This window comes from Schistocerca piceifrons, chromosome 4 (assembly GCF_021461385.2).
Source record: "Schistocerca piceifrons isolate TAMUIC-IGC-003096 chromosome 4, iqSchPice1.1, whole genome shotgun sequence".
Classification (NCBI taxonomy): domain Eukaryota; kingdom Metazoa; phylum Arthropoda; class Insecta; order Orthoptera; family Acrididae; genus Schistocerca; species Schistocerca piceifrons.
The window spans coordinates 415,414,951-415,427,543 of NC_060141.1; the positions used below are offsets into that span (position 1 = coordinate 415,414,951).

The window sequence follows — 12,593 nt, forward strand, 5'->3', positions numbered from 1 at the left end:
ATGTGAAAGCACCCACGTGCTTTACCAGCTGACCTGCCTACACTGTGACGCATTCTGTGTGTGAATGACCAGCAACAAACTGTCCATTCGCATGAATGGACACAGGCAGACAGTGTTTGTTGGTAATGAGGATCACCCTGTGGCTAAACATGCCTTGGTGCACGGCCAGCACATCTTGGCACAGTGTTACACCGTCCAGGTTATCTGGATACTTCCCACCAACACCAACTTATCCGAACTCCGGAGATGGGAACTTGCTCTTCAATATATCCTCTCTTCCCGTTACCCACCAGGCCTCAATCTCCGCTAATTTCAAGTTGCCGCCACTCATACCTCACCTGTCATTCAACATCATCTTTGCCTCTGCACTTCCACCTCGACTGACATCTCTGCCCAAACTCTTTGTCTTTAAATATGTCTGCTTGTGTCTGTATGTGTGTGTGTGTGTGTGTGTGTGTGTGTGTGTGTGTGTGTGTGTGTGTGTGTGTGCACGCGCGCGCGAGCGAGTGTATACCCGTCCTTTTTTCCCCCCTAAGGTAAGTCTTTCCGCTCCCGGGATTGGAATGACTCCATACCCTCTCCCTTAAAACCCACTTCCTTTCATCTTTCCCTCTCCTTCCCTCTTTCCTGATGAGGCAACAGTTTGTTGCGAAAGCAAGGAGACACCAAATGGATGCAAAGGATGGGTCTCCCAATGTGTAACGTGTCCCGGGGCTGTTGCTGCAGTAAGAGGTCCCAGTCAGCATTGTAAAGAGCCCATCTGGATAGATGGCCATGTGAGTGATGGTGAGTGAATGACAAATGATCATTTCCTGTTTGGTCACACAGGTCATTATGGACTCTCCAATGACCAAGTAAGATTAATATGCCACATGAAATATGTGCAGGCACCAGCATTCATCAGGAAAATTCAACTCTGTAAGGAAAGTTTCAATAGCTTTACAGCGGCCAATGGCCATAGTTCCACTTAACATATGATTGTGTGCACTGAAGTCACCCAAGATGAGGAAATGGGGGAGAGGGGAGCTGATGAGACATCAGTGTAGACAATACAGTCAGACACTTTGAGAGAGATACAAATTACAGATGGTAAAATCTACGGATGTCTTCACACAAACAGTCACAGCCTCCAAAGTTGCATTGAATGGCACACGTTCACTGTAAACAGAGTCCAGAACAATCGTGAAAACTCCACCCGACACACTGCCATAATCAGCTCAATTTCTAAAATAGCAAGAATAGCTGTGGGGGTGGTCCACAATACTGGGAACTAAGTGTCCTGGAGGACAAGGCAGAAAGCAGGGGAAATACATAAGAGACATAGTAGTTCAGTGCAGCAATAGAAAAAACTGCTACAGTGCCACTGGAGTATCATGGTATCAGTTTCCTGTGGGGACAAGGCGGCAGGTCATACCCCCAGGGTCATCTTCTGCCACTGGTATGGAGAGAGAGTACGGGGGGGGGGGGGGGGGGGGGGGGGGGGGGGGGGGGAGATGCAGTGCCACAAGGAACACCGCCGCGGGTGCAGATGTGGAACATGCAGTTCTGGACAGCATGGGGACCATCACAACCTCCCCCATCTTGGCAGGCCTCTGTCCCCCTTCGCCTCCAAGGATTTCAATATCTGAGGGGACTTGTCTGCTCTAGTTTCAGAAACAAAGAAGGAATGCAAAGCTCTACAACCAGTAACCTGCGTTCCTTCAGTTACTGGCTGGTACGCAGTTATATATTAGCAGAATCCTGGGAGGAAAGAGTGCTGAGGGACCCTTTTCTGGTGATAGACACCACAGGAGGGCGTTGCTTCTGCGGCTGGGGATCAATATCTCCAGAGGGTGGAGGCTGGCACTCCCAAAGTGGGCATGGGAGAAACAGTAGGAGTAGTGCCCCAAACAAGAGGGGAGCAGATGCAGTCAAGTGGCTCCGATAGCCTGATATGAAAGGCACAAAGGGCAAGGGTACCATCACTAGAGGTTGATGTCTTAGACACAGCAAACAGAGGTATGTGAAGGATGCAAACCATCTTATTTCTTGTCGGCTTCCTGATATGCAAGTCAGTCAAGAGTCCTGTATTCTTGAATTTTCTTTTCTCTTTGGAATACAGTGCAGTCCTGTGAACAGGGTGACTGGTGCTTCTGCAGTTTATGCAGATGGCAGGGTAGAGGCAGAGAGGGCAGATGCACGAAAGGCGTGTTAATGTGCAACTGATGTCCACAATCCGTACAGACACAGCTGGGGCTACACTGTAGAGGCATGTGCCCAAATTCAGGCATATGAAACACCACACGGGAAGAGGAACATATGGTTTCACATTGCAGCAGCACATCGCCTTTATCTTCTCAGGCAAAGAGTTGCCTTCAAGAGCAAAGATGAAGACACCACTGTCAACCCTATTGTCTGGATCCCACTGGACATGCCAGATGAAATGCACACCCCATCATCCCAGATTGTGATGAAATTGGTCACTAGTCTGTAGGAGGTGGTCATGGTGGATACCTTGTACTGTATGTACATAGTACTGTGGGGAATGGGGTGCACAATTGTTACAGGAATGTTACCTGGCTTGTCACAGGAAGCTGCACACATAACTGAGTGGGGAAGCTGTTTTAATCAGAATTTAACCATTTTCATTTTCAAAATCGCTGCTACTTCCCCAAACCTGTCCTTAAGGACTTCAACAAAGAATAATGGCTTTGTGGTCAAAAAGCAATCTCTAAGTCCTAGAGCAAAGTGGGGAATATTTCTCCCTTTGTCTCTCAGTCCTAAGCTACTCTCACGGCGTAGTCTGGGAAGTAAACATTGCGGTGTCATCTCTCTTCACATTATAGTGGTCCTTTGTTTCAGAATGGACTGCTGGTGCATGACGTCACCTGCAGAAGAAAGTTTGATCCCTTCATTTGAGAATCTTCCACCTTGGTGTCACCCACTTCAACGAGGCCTCTCTCCCTGCCACAAAAACTGCAACCTGGCCAGTAAAACACTGCCTGGATTACCAGTGCCCCAGTCGCAATGGGTACATACTACTTAGCATACATGAGAAGTTTCCAGCTCAGGCACCAATAATATGATCCCTGCATGGTTAGAGGTGTACCACCATGCAGATACTTAAGGAAACATACTATATTAACTTCCATACCATAAACAGTCGTACCAACAATCCGTGTAGCACAACAAGTCTGTAATGAGAGTACAATGCTCCCAAATCTTCGGAGTACATGCTAATGAAACCTTGAACTGGAAGAAGAATATTACTGAGCTTCTCAAAAAACTAAGTTCAGCTACTTTTGCTCTACATGTAATTGCAAATCTTGGAGGAGGAGGAGGAGGAGGAGGAGGAGGAGGAGGAGGAGGAGATTAGTGTTTAACGTCCCGTCGACAACGAAGTCATTAGAGACGGAGCGCAAGTTCGGGTTAGGGAAGGATGGGGAAGGAAATCGGCCGTGCCCTTTCAAAGGAACCATCCCGGCAATTGCCTTAAGCGATTTAGGGAAATCACGGAAAACCTAAATCAGGATGGCCGGAGACGGGATTGAACCGTCGTCCTCCCGAATGCGAGTCCAGTGTGCTAGCAAATCTTGGAAACAAATGAATAAAACTCATGACATTTTGCATGTTTCCACTCAATGTATTGTGGAGTAATTTTCTGGGGTAACTGACCCTGTGGAAACGGCAGTGACAATGAGGGTTCACCCAAGGATGTCATGTAGATACCTCTTCAAAGAGCTGTGCGTTTTCACTGCACCATCATCATACATAATCACTAATGAAAGTCGTCATAAATAACACATCACAATTTGAGAAGAAGAGTGAGATTCATACCTACAACGTTAGAGTGAAAAATGACATTTATCATACATTATTAAAGCTGACAGTGGCTCAAAAAGGAGTTCAACATGCAGTAACTAAAATCTTATTTTCCCAGTAAAATAAAATTGTCCAACAGGTAATAAAGCAAATTTTAAATCCAAAAATCATTTCTTCTGGAAAAATAGTAGTATTACATGGGTGAGTTTCTACTTAAAAGCTGTGAAAAAGAGGAGGAGGAGGAGAACGAGAAGAAGAAGATTTTAAATATTGTTGCAAGAGTACAGCTAGAAAGTGTTCAGTAATGTTAACATTAATCATTTTCACGTATCCTGTAAACTGATACATTCCACATCATTATGAGAAAAGAATCATTCAAATGATCTATGGTACATGCACCAAACATCCAACTATCACTATTAGAAACTGCAATCTACAAGAACACCACAAAATTGGCACAATTCGAAAACAATGGAAACTGCTGTACACCAAATTCCTTTACAAAGCCAAAAGAGCCTACCTTCATGGAGTAAAGACTGAATTGGATATAAAATTGAAACAAGAGGCATTCAAATCATGAAGTAAATGCACCTACCACTTCAGATAACTAGAAAAGAAATATCAAAATAATTACATAAATAAAAAGACAGTCAACTCTGTGGGGAGAAAAGATACCAATAACTTACATAAGACAGTTAAAATTAAACTAAATGTGCACCAGCCTCAAAACTTCTGCTTTAAGAAGGAAAATTAACAACTGGCAATTAACAACCAAGTATACTACAGGAGAGAAATTTCGAAATATTGAAAGAAACTTAGAAACTGTGTTAAGCCCACAAAGATATCTACAAAAATGTCCACTAAAAAAAAGTCTACATTTACAAACATCAAATGAAGAAATTGAGTTATGCCTAAGTAGTAGCACAACCAAATTACTGTATACCACCACCACCAAAATAAGATGGTCCAAAATCCATACAGGAAATTCCTGTGGAAATAGGAAAACATTTGGCAAACAAAGAAAATGCTCGATCTCTGTAAAACTACATTGATACAGCCACTACATAAGAAAGGAGAAAGAACTGGTAATTAAAGATGGATTTACCCTCTACATGTCACACACAAAATTCTGTTTCAATGTCTTTGGGACAAGAACAAAAGCATAAATGAAAAAGTGTCAAATATCTGATGTTAGGGACCGAACATATCTTGTTCAGAACAAATTTTATTTCTGAAGCATTCTCAGACACCAAAACATTTATAAAAAGGAAGTATTGTACCTTTGCTATGTTTTTAAAAATTCTATTACTCAGGCTGTAAATGTATTTCAGATTCTGAACATACACGGTCTGGATTTAAAAAACCACTTCAACCGCTAAAGAAACAGACTGTTATGAAAGAGGACCTTTCAAACAAACCGAAATTTCTTTATCTGCAAGGTTTTTTCCCCAATATTTTGTTGAAAACATTTACGAAACTGGCCTAAAAAAGACTGGTTGTGATATTTGTTACCACAAAATGGAAACAGCTATTAGATTTTCACAATGTGTTTACAACGAAAGCCTCAAAAATACACTGCTGTTGAATCAGTGTCTTTGTGGCATTAAAAAACTCATTTTCAATGGAGTGAGAGAAGGGGAGGTTGGAGAGAATGGGAGGTGGGGGAGCAGAGAGAGAGAGAGAGAGAGAGAGAGAGAGAGAGAGAGAGAGAGAGAGAGAGAGAGGGGGGGGATGATTAAAAGAAAATAAGGCATCAGCAAAAATTTGTTGTTCAAAATGACCAAATACTGAAATTCACAAGCAGCATATACTAACCTTTATTCACACGTTATGTTAAATTTTATGCGCATATTAAAAACTAAGAGTCGAACAGTAACTAGAAAGTCTATCTAATTCCACAAAACTCTTTCTAAATCAGGAACAGAGATTGAGATAGACCAAAGAATGACTGAAAAGCAGCAGGAATAACCACATGAAATAAAAGTAGTTTTTAGCAGAAAGTCACAAGTGAACATTTGTCCAGCTACAAAAATCTAAGCCTCAATAGGAAAAAACCTTTGAGAGAACAAAAATTATATACCCACTAAGATGGGTAAAAAGATTCTGAAATGCTCTTTTTTGTTCAGTGTGTGGCCCACTACAGCCGAAACTAGGAGGAGAAAGAGAAGAAGAAGACATAATAATAGTAAAAATAATAACAACCTTGGAAATCATCATCTTCATCATCATCTCCTGACTCATTTTCAATGTCCTCCTCATCTGCTGTGTCACTTAAATCATATATTTGAAAATCATTTTCATCATCTTTGTATGTTGGCTGCAACAAAAAACATAGTTTTTATTAGCACTAGTCATGACTTAAACAAGATTATAAAAAGTAATTTTTTAACAAGCCATTATCCACAAGGACAGTTTTCGACACGAGCTGACGGCACAAATGCTTACAGCTCTCTCATAAGTAGAGACCGGATTATATGCATAATAAAAACCTTGAAATATGCACGCAAGTATGAATGAAAAATTCTTAAAAATGCATAAAAAGTGTCGAAATAAGCAAGATCAAATAATAAAAAGCATGGTAGTTAGTGAGTGCATTCTATGTTAAAGTTGAACCTATGCAATTCAACTATGAGGATGAGTGCCAACCACGTGAAAAATCTGTACATTTAGGATGCTGATGATATTTTCTGAATACATTCTAGTAAAGGTTAGAAAGGGGGCCTTTCTTGGATTGTTTTCTGAAAATTTGCAAAATCGGGATGCATACTGTGTTTCAACAAGTGCTCCTTCTTTGCTATTATTGTTGGTAACAAACGGATGTGATGCGAGTGAGTTACCGTGAAACAATTAATATGGATAAGACCAACTTCAAGACATATCGCATGCAGAGGGGCAAGCTCAAAATCTCCATAATATTTTATTCAAGAAACAACACACACGAATTTTTTTGAACAGCATTGACTTTTAATTAATACTATGGGACCAAAGAATCATTTACAATTTATTTTACATTTTTCTGCAATTGTAAACAAATGATCAAGTACTGTTCCAAAGGTTTGGTAGTAAGACTGTGTCTTCGATCACTCACTCAAAACATATTTATAAGCAGAAAAGGACTGTTCTACATCAACTGAGGTAACTGGGCAGTATTTGAATTTTTGTGCCATGTCGGCACTTACTGTTTCTGGTAAAAGTTCACCCGTCGTATTAAGAAAACTATTTATTTGGCACAAGAGTTCAAAGCTTGGGTTATTGTTTAAAATGTTTTCAAACTTTTCTTTATGTTTTCTTGGGAATACCTCCAGCAATGAGGAGCACACTAGAATAACTTTATTCATTAACTGAACAGACTCATTCAATGCCAAACCTTGAGTCTCAAGCTTTTTAATACTTGCTGTGATTAGCACCAATTTCTTCCATATACCTGCAATGTCTTTTTCTTTCATACCAGAATCAAAAGCTTCCTTGCACTGGCAAACTGCCAAAGCTTCTGCACTATCAAAGTCATTTACTACCCCTCTAATGGCCTCAAAATGTTCATTGTAAAACAACATAGCTTCAACCCACGTACCCTGAGTTACCACTGATTTGGGAGGTAAAGGCACATTTGGTAGTTTTTCTTTGTAGGTCTTACCACGAGCAGGAGCCTTTAGAAACACTTTCTTTATGGATGAAATCAGTTTATTTACATTCACAAATGTGGAATGCACTTTTCTGGCAAAGCAATGTACCCAATGAGCAAAGCACATCACATGAATCAAATTGGGATAACATACTCTGAGGGCTTTTCCTGCTTTGATCACATAGGGAGCAGCATCTGAAATAAACACAAACACCCTTTCATGTGGAGAAGATTAAGGAAATATTTTTCTAATAGCCTCATTCACAAATCTGTCAATCTTAGATGGATTTACTTGTGCAAGTTCTTCACAGGCCACTAAATAGGAAGAAGGCTCTTCTTTTAAAGCACCAACAAATTTGCAATGTAACAGCCAGAAGTGTATGTAGTTTCATCAACTAAAATCCAGCTAATGCTATCCTCGAGTTCATTGCGTATTTCTTCCTGAACATTTAAGTAAAATGTCAGCATGTAATTTTTACGCAATGCTGATTCATCTGGTATATTTTGATTTAAGCAATATTTGCGCAGGAAGCCTTCAAGGATAGGGTTTGTAAGTTTGTGAAGAGGAATATTGCTTACAATGGATACTTCACATAGACCCATGTTCAACTGACTCTTTTGGTTACCTTTGGACAAATCCTTGCTACTGCAACTTGCTGTTGTCAGAAGTTGTTGTCAGAAGTTGTTGTCATGGTCCTTTCTTCTGCATTCCTCAGGCTCGTCTATTTGAAACTTTTGTTTGCATGAAACTTTTTTCTAGCAAACTCGACAATATAAAACAATTCCCTCGTATGTAAATTTTCCAGGATGGTCAGCAATCCACGGAACGACATTTCTTTTTTTGTACAGCACAGCGCAGAACACTTTATACACATTACATGTCGTAAACACAATGAACCGTATAAAACTAAATAGAAAGCCAAACTGAAACAATGGACATGCAACCAAAAGATAGCATAGTTTAATTTGATTGTTGCCGATGTGTACAGTATGACAGTGGAGAGGATTAACAGAGGGTGGCACAGGCATTGAGCACTGACTGTCTGCTGTTCCTGTTCCTCTTCTATAATGATTTTGCTAGACAGTGGCTTCTCAATTAGCGATTGCACACAATTCTAGGTTGCAATCAATCGATGGTCCGTCTCAATTTTTAAAATTTTGTAAACAGAGCAAAAATATACATCACTAGTTTTCAGTTAAAATACGAATAACAGGTGAAAAGGAGCAAAATATGCAAATGCATAAAATCCAGTCTACTCATGACTATGCACTTTTACTGAACATCATGTGCCAAATTTAGTTCCATCTAACATAGTATTAAACACTAAGATGATTACAAATTAAAGCTACATGCATTTGATTTTGTGATTTTTCTTTACAGCTTTTGATACTGAAGTTAAGAACTATAAACAAACACACAACAAAGTTCTTAATAAGTGAATACAGAGGTTAACAACTGAACAATGCAGTTGAGAAGTCTGTACTAGCATATGTCCCCTGCAGAAAGTGCCTCAGCAGCTAATATCTCAAAGTTAAAATCAAAACTAAGGTAATAAAAAGAATATTTTCTTACCACAAGTCCATCAGTACTCTTTATGGATTCCATCATAATCTCTACAATAGTAGGCAACACAGAATGCATTTCTTCTTTCATAATTGATGCGAGAGAGGCAAACAGACCAAATGCTGCTTTTCTTAAATCAGGTTCATCTTTATGTTGAACAAATTTCAAACCTAGTTGTATGCTTTCTTCTGCTAGTGGCAAAAAGTTTTCTGCTCCCACAGCTCGTGCCATTGTACCTAACGTATCTACAGGAAAACACAATGTACAATAAAATCTGGAAACACAAATCCCTGTACCTGTGCACATAAAAATCTAATATCACAAATTTACAAATTATGCTACAGGAAAATTATGTTGGGACAGGTCCCAACCTGTTGACAGAATTTAGCACGGAATGAAGGAGTCTACAAGGGTAGCCTGGAAAGTTTCGCACCTATGATATTTTTCTTCAACTATTTTTATTTTTCAACATAATCTCCTTGTAAGTCTATACAACTCTCCCAGCAATGCTCCATTTTTTTTAACAACAGTGATAGCCTCTTCAGTTGACAAAAATTTCTGCCCTCCGAGCTCAACTTTTAGCCGAGTGAACAAAAAAACTTCACAATGTCAAGTGCTGAGGCTTAACACGGTGCAGAGTGAGCAATCTTGGCACCCGGCATGCCGTCAGCTTTAATGTTCGTCACGCAAGCTGGTATGGCCAAGTTAAAGCACAACGGCCCAAAATAATGGCACTGAGTTGCTGTAAAGTGTGTCAAATATTTGTTAATTTGCATAGGTGTATTGCTTTTCAGAAACAAAAATTGAATGACAGCTCGATACTCTCTTTCGTCCATTTTCACAAGAACGATCACTGACTCACTAAAACCACTATCTAACAACTATGCATCCAAAATGGTTGAAATTTTTGACAAGTGCCTTATTAGGTACATTCAAATTCCCCAAGTCTTGTTGAGAAGGCCTACTAATCTTCATGCTGAGGTCGGCAACTTAAACTACCCTCGGACATGAAATAAAACCTCATATGGTAGTTTTTTAATGTTCTGTGGCAGCATGAGGGAGAGGATTCAAAACAGTGAAAGAATTTGCCTAAAGTAACAACAATATACACTAATTTGATTACTTAATGCTAAAAAGTCTAAATACATAATGCCAAAGTGTTCCTCTCTTTACCTTGTGAAATGAAGAAGTGAGGAAACCGAATAATTTGAAAGCTCTCTTAAATTTCCATAACTATTTAGCAATACAATACAGTAAATAATAATTTAATATTAAACAGTGTAACTACAATAATAATCACTATAATATCGAAAAGAGGTTAGTGTGACAGCTAACATTTTGTTGTTGTTGTGGTCTTCAGTCCTGAGACTGGTTTGATGCAGCTCTCCATGCTACTCTATCCTGTGCAAGCCTCTTCAACTCCCAGTACCTACTGCAACCTACATCCTTCTGAATCTGCTTAGTGCATTCATCTCTTGGTCTCCCTCTACGATTTTTACCCTCCACGCTGCTCTCCAATGCTAAATTTGTGATCCCTTGATGCCTCAAAACATGTCCTACCAACCGATCCCTTCTTCTAGTGAAGTTGTGCCACAAACTTCTCTTCTCCCCAATCCTATTCAATACCTCCTCATTAGTTACGTGATCTACCCACCTTATCTTCAGCATTCTTCTGTAGCACCACATTTCGAAAGCTTCTATTCTCTTCTTGTCCAAACTAGTTATCGTCCATGTTTCACCTCCATACATGGCTACACTCCATACAAATACTTTCTAACATTAGGCCTGCCATAATTGTAGTCACTACCATTACTACCTTCAGCTATTAAGTTGTGGTGTTCAAAAATATTTCTCTATATTTCAGCTGTATGTTCTTGAACTGACAATATTTGACACTGCATTACGTTCAGAATCTGAAAAAGGTATGTGTTGAGGATCATCAAACTGACTGCAACGACAGTGGCCAAGTAGAATTCACTATTGTTCAGATGGATATCTGCCTGTTCATTCAATGTATCATCTGATTTTATTTTTCCTCTGACATACATTACTTTTCCTTCTAATAAACTCATCTGCAGAAGTGTATGTTGACAAAGTATTGAAAGACCGAAGTCTAAACAATGGCTCTGGATTAGAAGACATTCCCTTATAATTACTGAGATCCTTGGGAAAGTGAACCATGACAGTTTACTTCATCCGGTGTGCAAGAAATCGGAGACAGGTGACATACCCTCAGGCTTCAGGCAGGATGTAATTCCTATTCTAAAGAAGGTAGATATGTCAGTTGTGAAAACGCAACTGCAGTCTCAGGCAACTGCGGCCACACTGCAAGCAGCGCACTAGTGCATGTTGGGAGTGGCGACTGGTTGGGGGTAAGGCGAAGGCTGGAGCGGGGAGGGACAGGGATAGCAGGGTAGCAGTGTTGGACAGAGATGTACTACTGGGAGCACACATGGATTAGGTGGAAAGAGGGTGGGCACCTATGTGCAGTCGGGATGTTAGATGGAAGGCGCAGAGAGGTGGGGAGGGAGATTGCTGAAAAGGAGGGAAGTAAAAAGACTGGGTGCAATGGAATACTGAATTAAATAGGCAAAATCAGTATTTATATTGTATGCCACCAACACTTGTTAACTATACGCATTTGTACTCCCACTCAAAGTGCATCTGAAAAGGCGTTCTACACACTTCCAGCAAGAACTGTTCTAGTTACTCTTATTACACTCACCTCACAACTAGTGTGGAAATTTCGTAACTGCAATGTAGAACAAAACTTGCACAGAAAATATGCAATATCAGTCCACAGACAAGTGTAATATATCGTCACCATCACTGATGAAGGTTCAATTTTACATGTTCCCTTTAACACCTCCATGCACCACTGTGCCGGGGTGTTTGTATTATTGTCCTAACGTAGGCACAGAGGCCAAAATTGCCATCCACAAAGAAACTATAAAAAACGGGTGCCTAGATTTGGTTTGTACATTATAGGCATTATGATCTTTGTGGAAAGAGTGGTTGTGATTAGGTGCCTATAAATTTTCAATGCAGTCAATCAACTGTACCACTGCAAAACTTTCAGTTCCTTTGAGCACAACGGGCAACATCTCACTTGTGCCAAAAACACAACAGAAAACAATGCAATGATCATTATTTCTGAGGGAGTGTTACCTCTCTTCCTCAGATTTGTAACCTCCCTTTCTCTATTCTAACACACTCATTTCCACTGTCGTTAGAATATCAAGGTTGCTTAGCTGCTACCCATGTAACAGCAGGGATGACCAATGAAAATGACTAACACAATTTCACAGCAGTTGAGAATGTGAGGCAAACATACTCTGGCAGTAAGAACTTTCTTAAAAAGAACCCACACTACTCCAGTCAGTAGCCCTTACAATGCCTATAAAATGTTTCCTTAATAGGTTTCTCTGATTATGTACTTTCAGCTTTATTGTGGGCTTCACACAGTAAAATGATCAGAAAGTCATCCCAAACATTCACAATGTATCAGCTATTGAATGTGTGAACTACACAACACACTGTAGCTATTCAACTATTTGATGTCATTTACCACGCATAATGCAAACTTTGACTAAAATGATGTGTCTG

The 12,593-nt window shown here is 40.0% G+C and overlaps 1 protein-coding gene across 1 annotated transcript in view; it reads right to left on the bottom strand.

Annotated features, from left to right (window-relative positions):
• The window catches only part of LOC124794881 (importin-4-like), a 128,841-nt gene that overhangs the window by 35,574 nt on the left and 80,674 nt on the right, over nucleotides 1–12,593 (bottom strand). The window contains exons 10-11 of the mRNA XM_047258574.1: nucleotides 8,997–9,232; nucleotides 6,004–6,118 (exon numbers count right to left, since the gene is read on the bottom strand). Of these exons, the coding sequence (XP_047114530.1) occupies nucleotides 6,004–6,118; nucleotides 8,997–9,232 (351 nt within the window). The remainder of the gene's footprint in view (nucleotides 1–6,003; nucleotides 6,119–8,996; nucleotides 9,233–12,593) is intronic.